Below are 16,687 nucleotides of genomic sequence, written 5' to 3' on the forward strand. Positions count from 1 at the left end.
CACACAGTCAGGTACTCTGAAAAATTTTGTGTTGTAATTTTTCTTTTCCTTTCGAGTTTCTTTTTCACAATTTTTATACAGTTCTTGTGAGATTGAAATATTGTTGGATAAAAATCTATTGTTCATTACAAACAAATGAAATGAAGAAATATTTCTTTCTTTTCATTCCTTTTTGCTCAAGTTTCGAGTCTTCTTTTTCATTGTTTTTTTAACATTCTTATTTAGATGTTTCAGGACCATATTACTTGAGTCTTCTAATTTATTACAGATAATCTAAGTTCGAAATTTATGAGTTGTAGGTTAAGTTGTTGCTGCTGCCTCTAATCAAACCAGCAATGGCGCCGTATCATACTAGCAAATCTGATAGGGTGTTTTGTTGAGATGCAAAAAGGCATACCTATTGGAGATGCACCAACGGCATACCGGTGCCTAAAAAGTATATTCGTGCCTTTTGAAATCATACGTGGAAAGAATTAAACATAGTAGTACCCCACTTACACGCTGAAAAGCGTACATTATCCAACTACAAAACAATCGTAATAAAATACGCCCCCTGATCTGCGTTACTCACTGGTTAGTAAATGACAAAATCTCTTCCCTCTTTATTCAATTCCAAACCCTAATTTCTCATTGATTAAAGAAAACCCTAACTATTATTTCGAATCCTAAACCTCAATCCCTCCATGGACGAAGAAGAAGAACACCATAAACTGAACGGAGACGACAACCACAATCACGTCTCAAAGAAACAAAAACTCCTCCAAAAATTCATCACGGATTCTGAAATCTTAAATGAATTCTCACATCACCAATCCGGAATCGCGAGAATCAACAACGGAAGTTTCGGTTGTTGTCCGGCAAGTATCATTGCGGCACAAAAACAATGGCAGCTGAAATACCTACAACAACCTGATGATTTCTATTTCAATCATCTCCGTAAAGGAATACTCGAATCGAGAACAGTTATTAAGAATCTAATCAACGCCGATGATGTTGATGAGGTTTCAATCGTTGATAACGCTACCACGGCTGCGGCAATCGTACTCCAACATATTGCCCGTGAATTCGTTGAAGGCAGGTACCAAAAAGGGGATGCAGCTGTGATGCTGCATTACGCGTACGGGGCCGTGAAGAAATCGATACAAGCCTATGTTACGCGGGCTGGTGGGTATGTTATTGAAGCACACTTACCATTTCCTGTTAGTTCAAATGATGAGATTATATGCAAGTTTAGAAAGGCTTTAGAGAAAGGAAGGGAGAATGGTAGGAGAGTTAGATTAGCTGTTATTGATCATATAACCTCGATGCCTAGTGTTGTGGTGCCAGTTAAAGAATTGGTCAAGATATGTAGAGAAGAAGGTGTTGATCAAGTATTTGTTGATGCAGCTCATGCTATTGGTAATGTGGATATTAATATGAAGGACATTGGTGCTGATTTTTATACAAGTAATTTGCACAAGTGGTTTTTCTGTCCACCATCTATCGCATTTTTGTATTGTAGGAAAAGAACGGGTTTTCGTGAAGATGTGCATCATCCTGTTGTTTCGCATGAGTATGGAAATGGGTTAGCTATTGAGAGTTCTTGGATTGGGACTAGAGATTACAGTTCACAACTTGTTGTTCCGGATGTTATCGAGTTTGTTAATAGGTTTGAAGGTGGAATTGATGGGATTAGGAAGAGGAATCACAAAGTTGTTATTGAAATGGGGGAAATGTTAGCGAAAGCTTGGGGTATGAAACTTGGGTGTCCTCCTGATATGTGTTCGAGTATGGTTATGATTGGTTTGCCTTCTTGTCTGGGGATTTCAAGTGAGGCTGATACCTTGAACTTAAGGACACATTTGCGGGATAAATTCAAAATTGAGGTTCCAATACATTTTCAGGCACTAAAAGATGGAGAAAACATGGATAATGATTGTGGTGTAACAGGGTACGTTAGGATTTCACATCAAATTTACAATAAGGTCGATGATTATTACCGGTTGAGGGATGGGATTAATCTGCTTATCCGGGATGGGTTCACATGCAAGATGCTACATTCCAACTGAAAGGTACACTTCTTAGCCATGTGTATATCATTCAGAGCTAGTTTTTCTGAGTACTTGTAGTCTTTGAATTGATACCCATAAAATAACTTTCAGTGCTCATTAGAAATATGCCATGGGTTAGAGGTTGAGTGGCTGGTTATGTGCATATGACTGCTGATGTATTTTACCATAGTTAGTCAATCATCATTTTATTTTTGTGAAAACATCTCTAACCAGTCATCTGTGTCAAAGGCACGTATGATCAGCAATGCAAGTCCCCATGTTGACGAGATGATATTGGGTTGTCCTTTCTTCCACTTTAGTTACCCACTGTTTATTCTAAGAATGTTAGTTTGCTAAAGGGAGCAAACTAACAGTCTGGTAGTTGATTTTATTTCTCTATAAATAAGACTATGGGGCTAGTAAGTTGGTCTTAGTGGACTTGTGGTTGTGTGTTTGTGCTAACATGTTAAGTTTGTCTTTTAACATGGTGGGGTTAGTGATGTGATGGTGGTTGAGGTGTGTGGTGGTTTTGCCACGATGACGGTGCTGGTGGTGTAGAGATTGTGATGTTGACAAATTAGGGGTAATATGGTAGTAATAGTGGTGGAATGGTGGACAGGGTGGTAGTGGTGCTATCGTAAGGGTTCATTCGGTTGCATGGGCATGTAGTGCCTTAAATGATTTTAAAGCATGTTTTCCTGTTCTTTGTTTTTATTAGGAAACAACTGTTCTTTTCAGCTGTAATTATTCTACTTAACTTGCAGGTTAAAGTAAACATGGTGTCCTTGGGAATCTGGGTTATTGTCCTTTCGCTAGACTTGTTTCTTGGCTCGTGAGAGTGGTATCTAGGTTGGAACTCCCCCAAGAAGGCAATTCTGGAGCAGTCAAGTTGAACTAGTAAAACAATTTTTTAGCTTTAATGTCTCACTACATACATCTGAAGGGTCAGTATTGGCCTCTTGAATCTGCAACTTTTTTCTCTCTTTTTTTTTTGTTGCAATTGATTTTGAACAATAAGCATGTGAATGCTCTTTAGCAATTCAAAATAACTTGTAGTAGAATGACCAGTTCAAAGTTCTAACCTTTCTTTTAACTGTATTTTGTTTGAGGTTTGCTTTGGTTTAATTAATATTCTTAATAACCAAGTCTTGGAGCAGTGGATCTGATCGTGCTGATCTAACATTAATAAACAACCGTGAAACTAGTCATATATGGAGTATTGTTCTCTATCTGTATGAAAATAGACTAACTTATCTAGAAAACGGGTCTTAAGGCATTGTTTATTTAACTAACATATCTACAGAACAAGTCTTTATTTCTACAGCTACTCTCTGTCAGCATTATCTTTTATCACCGTGCAAGCTGAAATAGTCAAGTTGTGTCAATCAGTTGATAGGTTAGGGTGGGTAGACGCATCTTAGGCAGAATCATAGATGACTTCTTCTGTTTTAGTTGTTGGTCTTTGTTCTGCAGAAGAAGCAATTCTTAACAGGCCTGTGAGTCTGTGGCCATGCCCAATGCCTCTTCTGTGAAAGCTTGACTGACAAAAGTTTGACTTAGTCGAGCTGTGTTTCATCATCTCAGGCAGTTTCTTTTTCTCTTGTTTCCTGTCTCTCTTAATGACTTGCAGCATGTTTATTTTTACATCTACTTGGACAGTGGTCGCCAAATAGAGGTCTGCCACTACTTCTTGAAAGTGCCACAACCTTATTGCCTCTTTACTCTTTACTTGGATGTTTGTCGTTTTACTTTTCCAGCGGTATTAACTATTAAGATTTTGTTCAAAGCGTAATACAGAAAGTACATTTCCCATCTGACCCTCTTAAAGATTTAAAGATTTAAAAAATCCACCTCTGCTCCTGTGCGAACATTGCATCAGGTTTAATCCGGTTCCTATAGGGTATGGCATGCCATCGTGGCATGGCAAATCTGTTTTTCCACTATGGAAAGGAAAGATGTGTAATGCTAGACACACCGTGCATTTCTCCACCGAGAATGCACCGGTAGAAACAGAACCCCCGGGACCACAAGGAGAAAAATAGGGGGTGGGGTTTTAAACATAGTAGGATCCACAACAATTGCGTCTCTCGGTGTGATTTACGAGATTTGAATCCCGGTGAACCTACACTTGTTGTGGAAAGACCGGCAAATATTAGGTAAAACTGACAAATATTAGATAAAATAATAATATATTTGTATGATAAATGGGACTTTTATCAATAAAAATATTATTTGTGTGTAGGTGGGGTATATAAAGAATTTAATTTATTTATTGGGACCCGTTGGAGTAAAAGTAAGTATCAAAATGAGCAAAAAAAATTGTTAGATGGAGAGCAAAAACGGATGGATTCTAAGAGTACAAAAATCGTTGTTGACTCACATTCTAATAAACTTGTACGAGTCGGACAAAATTACCCATAAACAGAATCCTCTTTCAATAGTTACAACTACAGTTTTATTTTTCTAAACCTAATTTTTGCTTCTCGGTTTTCTTTTTTCTGATGGCGTTAACAGTCGACACAAATCAGGCTAACTAGGAAATATATAAGTTGACGTAGGAAAAAGAGTGTCACTTTTCCGTTTTTTGGAAGAACAAACCAAACAAGAAGAATTAGGGGATCGTCCTATTGTTTTGATATCTAATTAGGTTTTGGATACTTCGTTTTCATAATTTTAATTTTGTCCAACTTTATTTGTCACCACATCCAATAATTTCTGATAATTTTCATTACCCTTCTGTGAATTGAAATCTTCCGAGACTGTGATCAATTGTATAAATTCGATGGTTGTAACCAGATACCACCAGAAACAAAAACCCGATAAAAAACAAGGGTTGCAAATATTTTATACTAACAGGCAAATAAATCTTTGGTTGATTAAACAAAATCATCATTAGATTCTTATCTCCCCCTTTTAAGGTAAGCAAGCTTTATTGAAATCCTTAACTCCTTTTTTGGTTCACCAAACGGAAAATGGTTCACCAAACGGTATAGGGACTAAAATGTTAACAAAATAGGGACTGTTTAGTTAAGGAATATAAATAAGGACAAAAATGTTTAACAGAATAGGGACTTAAAATAATAATATATGGAGTTTATTTACAGAAATGCCATTTTTATAAAGATAAAGATAAATATTTTAAAACTTCGTATCTTCTAAATGGTGCATCGGATTTTCGTGAATTTTATATATTTGGAAAGCTCTTTCAATCACCTACGCAACGAGTATAAATAACCATATCAAACTTTTATTTTTAATATATTTATAATTCTACGAAAAAATATCTATAATTTAAAGGTAAATTGAAAGAGCTTACGTAATTTTTATATGTTACATATATAATGCTCAAATACTTCACTTGATATACTATAAAATTACTTAGAAGAGACTATAGATTTTATCTTCGATACGAAAGATTACCTATGTTTCATTAAAGTGATACTTTAAAAAAAAAAATCTTTCCATTTTTACTTAACATTAGGAATAAATAAAAAAGTAAAATGAAGGTACCATATTTCAGAAATGGAATGAAAAATTAATGTTTCCGATGTGCATCGCACGTGCTCACTGCTTATTTTTATAATTACTTAGATTTGAATGAAGAAACAAAAGATCCAAGAAGTATTTCTATGATTCCAATGGCAAGAAAAATATGTATCGCATCCATAGCAGTTTAAGTTCTGGTCCGAGATGCTGGTAACCGGTAAGTGCTAAGGCGAGGTTAATTTTGACCGACTCATGCAAATATATGAGAACGGTCCAAATTAGTAAGTCAACAACGATTTTTGTACTCCTCAAATTTCTTTTTGCTCTTCCTCTAACAAAAACTACTTAACAGATAATGGTGGAGTCTCAACCACTGGCGGTCTAAACTAGATCGCCCGGTCAAAACTCCACTGTTCGGTAGGGACTCGACCTGGCCTAGCTAAGTGGCAAATTTTCCACTTAGACAGGCATGTTTGCTAGTTAGCCAGCTCCATAGTGGGTGCAATATTGGCAAACTCTCATGCCCATAGAAACCGTCCTTATAAGAAAGTTATTGATGATAAAGTATTGATTCTGATAAATTAAGGAATGGTGGTCGAAATGAATCAATCACAAGTTTATGTAATTTTATTCAACAATTTAGCTCGAATAAAAAAACTTTGTTCTTTTTATTGGGGGCGAAGGTGGTGGTACTGGGAGTTTGGAAGTTGTGTTGGAGTAGATTGAGAGTCCATAACTAGTGATCAAGGCTTGAATCAAAAACTTTTTTCTGTTTATTGGCGGCTGAAGTGGTGGCACCGGGAGTTTGGAAGTGCGATCTTGAGTATCCATAATTGGTTTTTGAGTAAAGAGGTAATAGTGGGGTTTAGTTCCGAAGAAGGTAAAGGTGGTGCTGGTGGGGGTTGAAGAAGATTAAAACTGAAAAGAAGAGAAGGGCGTGATAAAGGTATTTGAAGCAATTTTGCATTGGATAAATAGTTTCAATTTTGAAGTTAGATCATAGGTAATTTTGATATTTTACGCATAGATAGAGGTATGAGTCAAAGATACAGGTTACTGCTATTTCAATTACTCTACAAAGGTAGATATTTGCCTCTATCTTTTTAGAGGTAGTGGAAAAAACAAACATCAAAATTAATCGGACCCATCGCTACAGAGAGGCCGGTAGAGGTTAGCTTCCAAGTAGAGGAAAAAATACATACATACTATTAATCTGCGTTCGTTTTTCCTAGTTGTTAAAACCCCATAGTCTACCCTAATAGCATCCTCGTCCTCGTCAGCTTCCACATGCATAAAAGAATCATAAATATGCTCCAAAAGCAACTCAAAAAACAGAAAGGGTCGAAAATAAATCTCAGCCTACTTTGTTACTTTGTCATTGTTTTTTCACCTTACTGGATAATTTTTTTATAGGGGCGTCTTTTATGGCAACATGGGGGACAGATGATATGTTAACATGTGATTTTTTTGTTAATTGTTTTCGACATATTTTTTATCCAAAAATATAAAAGAAATGTATTTTGGAGGAAAAATTGTGAAGATTTTATACCACAACAGAGGTTGAAAAATCAAAATATTCTAGGTCGTTAAACTTAAAGAGTCAAGACCGCACAACGAGAATTAGGGGGGGAATAACTTAATCCCATAATCTGTCCTCAGACCAAAAAGTAAGATCTTAAAGTCAAAAAGCAGATCGAAATTCTAGAAATTTGAATTTACCCAAATTTAAATACAAATTCCAGGTGAAAACTAGAGCATGAAAGCTTGAAGCTTAACTAACAACCCAATCAAATTAATAAACCAGTACGATATAAATCTCAACTTAGAATACTGATACAAATTCGGAATCTAAAACTAAATTTTTTCCCCAATTAAAAAAAAGGGATGGGGGAGGGGGAAGGGGGAGGTGTCTCCACAACAGGCTGAACCTATGAGGAGGCAGTTGCGGTCACATAACTAGATCTCGGCGGAGCAGCCAAAGGAGACTCCTGAAAGGGAGCTTGCTGAACAACATCTAGAGAATGAGAAGGAAAAACCTCTGATAAAAGAATATGTTTCTAAATATTTTCAAAATTAATGTTGAAGATTTCAACTTGTTTGGTGAAAAGCACATTCTTAGCCTTAACATTACTACACTGATAAATGACATCTTCCCTATCTTCAAGTCACTTTTCAAAAAGTTCTGCAAGATTATTGTTGGCCTCTCTCTCAGAATTCAATTTAGACTTCTGGAGAGAATATTGAGCCTTCAAATGAACTAAAATAGATCTCATCCTTCTAATTGGAACAACATGTGTCTAGTACGAAGACTACCACTGGGGAATTTGTCCATCACCCGTAAAAGAAAAGTTAGCTAATATACTGAAACTCTGTCTAAAAAAAGGTATAAATATTTACCCCGGCTAACTGTTTGGATGGTAAAATGTTTTCACCTCCAAACACGAATCAGGTGATGATGTTGATATTGATCGAACAACTACCTTTCTCTTCACGTGAACAGTGTTTGGGGCGGGGGAGGGGGGTACCTGTACAAAAAAAAACTCTAATTCTTAAGTTGGCTAGAGGTTTTCGCATGAGTTTTAGTAAGGAATATTGCATACCTTTAAAGGTTGTGAACCCCTGTTTTTATATGTTGTGAATTAGGGTCTTACCCTCATTTCGAGGTAAGCATGAATCCTATTAACTTGCCCTGCATGCCTCCTGGCATAAATCATATTAATTTTCCATGCATGCCTCCTGGCATAAATCATATTAATTTTCCATGCATGCCTCCTGGCATAAATTGCATGCATTAATTTTCCTTGCATGCCTTTTGGAATATTCCAGAAACTTCCACTAGGGTTATGGAATTAGCTAAGCAAAAGGATACAAAAGACCAAGACCATGAGTTGGTACAATTGGCTAAGCACATGGTGTGGGGTGGAAATATCCACATGCCAAATAATCAGGGATGAAAAATCCAACAGCGTTGGCTCGGCTCGGGTGAACCGACTTTCCTTGGCTCGGCTAGGCGGAAACATCTTGTAGAACAAATGAATGGGGGGGATAAATCCAAGAACTATGGAAATAAACCAATTCGCGAAGTACAAGAGTACCACCACTGTCGTCGGTCGTGATTCAGTTTGGCCACCGGAAAAGTCATCCGGCTATGGCCCCCGGGTAGGCCGCCAGACTGGTTGAAATCATCATCGGAGAAGAAGACCGGCGTTGGAGAAGATGACCATCTGATGACACTATGCTTGTGTCACTACGCTGGCGTCATAATGACGATGTCATGTTGACCTCCTGATGTTGTTGCTGACGGCGTTATAATGCTGTTACCTACGGAAGATGTGATTGGATTATGTTGTAACGACGTTATAACGGTTATGACGGCGTTAAGTTTGCTGACGTCACTGCCACGACTGACTTCTGACTGTGCATATTCAGCTGACGTAGCAGACGATGTTTCGAGATGCCTACTGACGTGGCACCGCTGACGTGACAACGCTGATGTGGCACCTCCATATCTTGACTTGGACTTTTCCTCATGGGCTTTCATGTATAGTTTTAGTGAGTCCTAGTTGGCCATTTTTTGACTAATAAGAGGAGCATATTAGTCTCAAGTAAGCCTATCTCTAGTGAAAAATATTAGGGTACAAACATTGCCCCCTCTTAATCCATAACTTGTTATGGGTTAAGAAGTTCGGATTTTCCAATTATGTCTGCGACTGAACTTCGCATTGTTCTGGAGTGTTGCATAACTCGCCCCCAAGCGCGTTATGGAGTATTATGCAACTCGCCCCAAGTTATTATTTTGTTTGTGAGATGAGTGTTATATACCTCGCCCCCAAGTGATTGGGGTGATATAAAACTTGCCCCAGTATGTAATTGTGTCATGCTGCTCAATGCTCGCGCAAGGGTGCACTTCCTTACTGCATTTTTCTCACGCATGGAACGAGAGTTTGTGTTCTTCTGCTATTTTAAATTCGCGCAGGGGGGCAATCCTAATATTCAAGATGCACGCAGAGTTGAGATGTGTACATTTTCCCATGTCTGGATAGGATAAAATGTTCGCCATTTAGGACCGACTGCGGATTCGAACCATATGCAACAGCTTATAATTAAACACGAGCAATTTTGATAGAATGTGGAAACCAAAATAATATTGAATTAAATATCTGAATATGAATAACAAGGTAAGTACCTACTGCCCAACAACAACTGCCTCGTTTAAACCTTTGCGTGGAAAGCCCTGTGGGATAAAACCACCATAAATGAAAAAAAGGACAGCGCATCAGGATTTGCACGCAACTACTCCTATGTGAATTTAGCTAATGATAGAACTTCTTCAAGTGAAACGAAATACATGGATTCCATGGTTTTGAATCTTGAGTATCATCGAAGTTCTTTAGGTAGTAGGGTCCACGAGATGCGGGTATGTCTACTATCTATGAACCTTCCCAATTTACTCCGAACTTTCCACAGTTTGGCTCCATTGTGACTGTACGAGTTTTCTTCAACACATACTCCCCCGGGTTAAATGCTCGTTCTTTGACCTTTCGGTCGTAACTCATCTTGATTGCATGTTGATATCGAACCAAATGCTTCACGGTTGTTTCTTTTTTTTCTTCCAGCAACTCTTTATCTAAAGCCAATATGCTTTCACTGTCTCCATATTCGACAACACGGGTCTTGGTAGTCTTAAGGTATACCTCAGTGGGTATGACCGCCTCTATTCCATAAGTCAGTGTGAGTGGGAAGAATCATGTGGAACTTTTTGGGGTCGTCCGGTAAGACCATAAGACTCCAGGGAACTCTTTTGTCCACTTTTCCTTCGTCGTTTCTAGCTTTTTCTTGAGGTTTTCCATAATAACACGACTTGTTAATTCTGCCTGACCATTGCATTGAGAATAACATGGAGCATAAAAGTTGTGGTGAATGCTCAGATTCTTGCAGAATTCTTTGATCGCTCCGCAATCGAACTGCTTTCTATTGTATGACACCAACTCGTGTGGGATTCCAAATCTGCAGACGATGTTCTCCCATATAAACCTTTTTACTTCGTATATGGTAACATATACCAATGCCACTGCCTCAACCCATTTTATAAAATAATCAGTAGCGGCCAGTACGTGGTCCGAAGACGTTTAGTCCCACTTAGCGAACGACCAGAGACTTAAAATTGTATGCAATTTGTTGGCGGTCTTTTTAGGAATTGGAGTGTGCTCTTGGCATGACACACATTTTTGCGCGTATTATTTTGCATCTTTATGCATGTATGGCCAGAAGTACCCCTAGGTAAGTAACCTTTGCGCGAGACTGCGTCCTCCAGAATGGTTGCCACATATTCCTTCATGAGCCTCCGCCAGTATCTGTTGTCCTCCTTCAGCATATATGCATCGCAAAAATGGCTCAAAAGCTAAAAGTTTGTGGTATAACTGTCCCTCGATCATTGAATATCTCCATGCATTTTTTTTCACTTTTGAAGAGAGTTGCTCATCTTCTGGGAGTTCTCTGGTTATCAAATACCGGATATAAGGTTGACGCCAGTCTGAAGCGTTTTCAGCAGGATTTCCTGAATCCTCTATCATTGAACTGCAAATATTCATATAGTTGTCAATGTTTTCGATATCTTCCTGTGATGATATAGTTACCCTTGCTCCCCCACTAGCGTGTTCGAGATCCAGAACAAAGTAGTTGTCGGAGATACTATGTAACTCTTGGAAATCCACTACAACAAAACGGGCGGTATCAGTATCGACTGCGGAATACAGATAGGCTAAAGTGTTCGCGTGTATGTTTTCCCAACCGTGGTCGCTTCCAAATATAAAATTGGTCGAATTCATTTACCATCTCTCTCATACGATCCAAATATAAGGCCAGTCTGTCTTCATTGGCTCTGTAGGTCCCCATAAACTCGTTAACTTCTAACATAAAACCAATTACCAGCTTCATGTTCTTCGCATCTAACTGTTTGACAACTTATAAACCGATAAATGTTGTTTCATATTCAGATTCATTGTTTTATGCTCGAAAGCCTAATCTAATCGCTTTCTCGATCCTTGAAACTTCGGGAGTAAGGATTACACATCCAACTCTAGCTCCACCAATATTTGATGACCCATCAGTAAACATTGTCCATAGAGGCTCATGTGTATCAACCTCTATTGCGGACTCACCCCCAGTCTGATTTTTGGTTGACTCTATGGGTTTGTTCAAAAGCTCTTCTTCTTCTTCGATAATCGTTTCTTTGTCGTCCACAGGAAAATCTGCTAATAGTGTATCCAGATTTTGTCCCTTCTCTGAATTTTTGGTTTCGTACTTGATTTTATACGCCCCCAAGAAATTTGACCATGGCTAGTCTGCTGGAATCATCAGTACGTTCCAGGATTCTCTTCGGCGGATATTTAGAGTAGACTACGATCTGTCTCCCTTGGAAATATGGTTTGAGGCGACGAGATGCATGCAAAAATGAAAGTATTATCTTCTCAACTCTTTTGTACCATGTTGCCGGCCCCGTCAGAGATTTACTGACGAAGTAAACAGGCTTTTCATGTGAATCCGTAACAGATAACACTACACTTACAACATTCTCCGTTGCAGCCAGATAAAATCCGAAAGGTTTTCCAGTTTTTGGACTCACCAATATTAGGTGAGTTGACAAATATTGTTTGATATCATCGAATGCTCTTTCGCACTCATCCATCTAACCAAAATTCTCTACTTTCTTCAAAACATCAAAGAATGGTTCGAATCGATCCGACGAGTGTGAAATAAAACGATTTAAATCTGTTAATCACCCTGCTAGATTCTGGACCTCCTTCTTCGTTCTTGGGGATGACATCTCTCTGATGGGTCTGATTTGCTCCCGATTCGCCTCGATTCCTTTGTGCGTTATCAAGTATCCAAGGAACTTTCCCGAGGATAGCCCGAATGAACATTTTGCTAGATTGAGCTTCATATTGTATCTCCTCAAGATATCGAACGTCTTCTGTTGATTGAGAAGATGCGACTCATATCGTCTTCCCAATCAAATCTTTGAACATACGGTATACCAAATGCTGGTATGTCGCCCCTACGTTCTTTAGCCCGAATGGCATTACAGTATAGCAGTAAAATCCTATGTCAGTCACAAAGGAAGTATGCTCTTGATCTCCCTCAAACAAAGGTATTTGGTTATACTCCGAAAAACCGTCCATGAATGGCAATCTCCCGTACCCTGAGGTTACATCCACCAAATATCTGATCCGTAGAAGTTAGTACGAATCACTAGGACGTGCTTTATTTATATTAGTATAGTCGATACATACACGAATTTTACCATTCTTATTTGGAACGAGAATGACATTGGAAATCCAGCGAGGATACTGTACTGGTCAAATAAAGCCTGCTTCCAACAACCTCTTGATTTCTACAACAACTCCATCTTTTTTTCTTTGTGCCATATTCGTAATTTTCTGACTAACTGGATGAAACTTCTCATCTATATTTAGCTTGTGGAAGGCTATGTTCGGATCTATCTCAGGAATTTCAGTAAAACTCCATGCGAAAACGTCAACGTTTGCCCTTAATAATGTAATATAACCATCGCGTTCGTGCACGAGTATATTTTCCCCGACGAACGTGGTTTTGTGCTTCTCATCCCCAACCTGGACCCTAATAAGTTCCTTGATTGTTGGGGGTTCATCCGCGTCTTATCCTGTATATAATTCTGGGAGGAGAGGATTCTGTAATTGCTATTTTTGTTCGACTCGCAGGTTATGGTTCCCGCTAACTTCTGTTTTCATGTATTCATTCATAGCATTCTCGTGACACTTGTGGGAGGCCATCTGGTCGCTTCTAACCTTCACGACCCCTTCAGGGGTAATAAACTTAAAGCATCTATGAAACGAGGATGTGATTGCACCGAACGCATGCATCCAGTCTCGTCATATGATTGCATTATAGGGAGCTCGACAATCCAGCAACAAGAAATTGCCTAGAACGGACTTGTCAGCCACTGTTATATGCATCTTTACTTTCCCAATCGCCTTTGTAACTTCGCCACTGAAGTCGATAATTGGATTTTCGTCCTCCTCGATCAAGTCTTGCGAGAGATTCATACATAAATAGGCTCTTGAAAACAGCATGCTCACTGAGCTTGCCGTATCCACTAGAATACGGTGTTCATGGAACATGCCAATCCAAGCTATTATACTGATAACATCATTGTGGGGAGCATATTTACCTATCATGTCTGCTTTAGAGAACTTGATCTTTGTGCATCCAATCTCCAGAATTTCTTCTCCATTTCCATTGACAAAATCGATGTGATTTGTCACGTACCGTTCCTTTAATTGCCTGAGCTTTTTCCTGGTCTCATATTCTGATGCCCATATGGTCATTGAATGGATCCTAGCATGATTGACGTTAATCACATGTGTTGTGCCAAATTATACCGAACCTTTCCCAAAATCCTTTTTCATGTACTCTTGTAGCTTTCCAGCCTTTATCATTCGCTGAACTTCGATATGTATGGAGCGACAATTCTCAGTCTTGTGACCAATGTCTTTATGATAATTGCAGTATTTTCTTTTATCATGTGTATCATGTGTCTCCGCTGGCAAAGGCCGAGGGGGGCACAAATCCTTGCTTATTTTCTTATGCAACTCTGTAAGTCGTATGTTCAATGGTGTCAGCTTCATATCATGATGTTTCTGATATCCAGTTTTCGTTCGTTTCCCATGGGTTTTCTCTCAAACTTCACCTCGATCATTATGCTGCCCACTCGAATGGTTCTTCGACTTCTTTTTCTTCCCATCATTTAGATGATTGGATGCGATGCATTGTTCCTTTTGGGAATCATCCAAAGTATTTGGTGGTCCTTGACCAAGGAACCGTACACACCTCTTTGATCATACTGGTATGCCTGTTTGTAAGATGCGATGATGAATTGATCGTTGGCACCATCCACGTCGGCTAATGTTGTAGTATTTTTCAAGTGGTAGTAAAAGTTCGTTGCTCGGACTTGTAAAGATTTAAAAACCAAAATATATGTCACAGGATCAAGAGATACTAGGACTCAGGATTCCACCAAATTTCATTCATGTGACTCAAATAATAATTCCAATCAATTATAGTTCAAATATGGACTCTTGTACTTTGCCAAAATAGATTTTTGAAAAGCAATGACTGTAAATCACAAGCATGATGTATCAAAAATACATAGACCAAGTATACATCATCAAACGAAGTCACACCCATTCAATAAAAATCATAAATCAATTAAATATCAATGCAAATAGTCATAAAAGAATTATTAGAATTATCACATGCGTGAAATAGGGCTTCCTCCGTCATCCCAGTGTTGGGGTTTAGCTCATCATATTAACAACTTGCTCAAGATACAAGATTATAGCCAAAAAGTTAATTAAAAGATAAAGAAGAACTAAAACGAATCTGCGACCCACAGAAGGCGTCCAGAGAACAACGATACTTTACCACTGCTGTAACAGAAACAACGATACTTAGCTTCCACTGTCGCTGCTGTTTTAAGACTGCTGGAAACGAACGGTTTTGGTAAGTGTGTTCTTCGTGTTCTTCAGGCGTGTTAATGGCAGCAGCAGCAGCAGGTAACTTCTCTGCAACTCCTCCTGCGCCTCTCTGCTCGCCTCCAAACCTCCCCAAAACTCTTGATAACCCTTTTTCGTGACCTAAGCTTCCTATTTATACATAATAGGTCGGCTAAATCTTCCCATAAATTCTCGTTTATCTCCACAGCAATTTACGTGAGTTTCTTTCCCTGCCAAACTTTGTTTACGCGTAGAGAGCTGATTTCCTTCTCCTTTTTCGCTCAAAATACCTAGTATAGGTATATCTAGGATATTGCAGTGTCCAAAAATACTCAAACTCGTTATAATTTCCGTAGTTTCCAAAAACAAGAGACCCGACACAAACTCGACTCTGTTTAGCTCTCCCGGATTTTCCAGCCACTTCTGGCCCTTCAACTCACCCCCATTAGCTTCCTATAAGTACTAGTAACAGGCCCAATCAATTCTAGCCCTTTAGTCGCACTACAACTCCTTCAAAAATCTGATCAAAAAAACTGGCAGTTAACAAACTCACTTTCCCGCCAAATTCAATATTTGAATTTAAGAAGATGACCTCCCCTTATCTGTGACTGGTCTCCCTTTAGCAGCTGCCTGGAAATAGGTCACCCCTTAGTAATTAGGTTACCCCTTATCCAAAATCGAGGATCCGTATAATGATTTCTCTGGGACATTTTAGGCACTTTTTTGGGGTTCCTCCGGGGTATTTCTGGGGTACTTCCAGTACACTCCTGGGGCGCTTCCGGTACTCTATCAACGGAGGTCCAAACGCCGCATTTTCAGCCAATTTCGCCGCAAATCCTTATTCTTCTAAAAACACCTACAAATAAATAAAATAACCAAATAAGTACAAAATCGAGCACTAACACTATATACAATTGAGCTATATTAGACACATAAATGCGTCTATCAGCTAACTCTTGTTTGAAGCATCGAGTAAACTGTCTGATGCTTTCCTCCCTTCGAATTCCCAAAATGAACAATGCATCGCATCCCTTCCGATCACGTATGTTATATTTGTGGCGAGAGTCGAATTCGTCAACCAGCTCGTGGTAAGTCCCGATCAACTGTGTTCGAAGATGATTGAACCACATTATTGCTCCACCAGTCAGTGACTGTGGAAACATCTTGCACATCAACTCATCGATGTATTCCCACAAAGTCATGGTAGGTTCATAGTGTAATACATGCTGATCTAGATCATCTTCTTTATCATCAAATTTTGGCAGCTTGGGAATTTGAAAATTCACTGGTGGTCGAGATTATGTGATATTCAGTTTGAAGGGAGCTCCAACAGATCGATGCAACCTGTCTATCCTTTCCTCTCTGGAGCGCTTTTTCGACATTACTTTCTCGATCATCTTGCATAGGTGAGCATCCGTTATTGCGTTTACATCGCCATCAGAGGAACTGTCTTCCAACTCACAGTCCCGATCCACTGCAATATCAACTTTAGATTATTTTTTTTCCTTTGGGGTCCAGTGGACTCTCTTCCAACTCTGCCTTGCTCCGAACGAGCACAGTAATCATGCGAAAATTATCTCTCATCGTGCCGATCTGGAACCTCACCTTCGTTATTCCTGAGAAGATTTGAGCGGGTGG

At 38.9% G+C, this 16,687-nt stretch overlaps 1 protein-coding gene across 1 annotated transcript; it reads left to right on the forward strand.

The window, feature by feature from the left end:
- Positions 1 to 530: 530 nt before the first annotated feature.
- Positions 531 to 3,128, forward strand: LOC113358019 (probable L-cysteine desulfhydrase, chloroplastic). Its single transcript, XM_026601521.1, has 2 exons — positions 531 to 2,051; positions 2,795 to 3,128. The coding sequence occupies exon 1, from the start codon at positions 684 to 686 to the stop codon at positions 2,046 to 2,048; it is 1,365 nt and encodes a 454-aa protein (XP_026457306.1). The 5' UTR covers positions 531 to 683; the 3' UTR covers positions 2,049 to 2,051; positions 2,795 to 3,128.
- Positions 3,129 to 16,687: the final 13,559 nt, after the last annotated feature.

Source organism: Papaver somniferum, chromosome 3 (assembly GCF_003573695.1).
Source record: "Papaver somniferum cultivar HN1 chromosome 3, ASM357369v1, whole genome shotgun sequence".
NCBI classification, from domain to species: domain Eukaryota; kingdom Viridiplantae; phylum Streptophyta; class Magnoliopsida; order Ranunculales; family Papaveraceae; genus Papaver; species Papaver somniferum.

Bases quoted from the DNA above. Each gene is read 5' to 3' on its own strand.
- LOC113358019 (XM_026601521.1), top strand. From the start codon at position 684: ATGGACGAAGAAGAAGAACACCATAAACTGAACGGAGACGACAACCAC.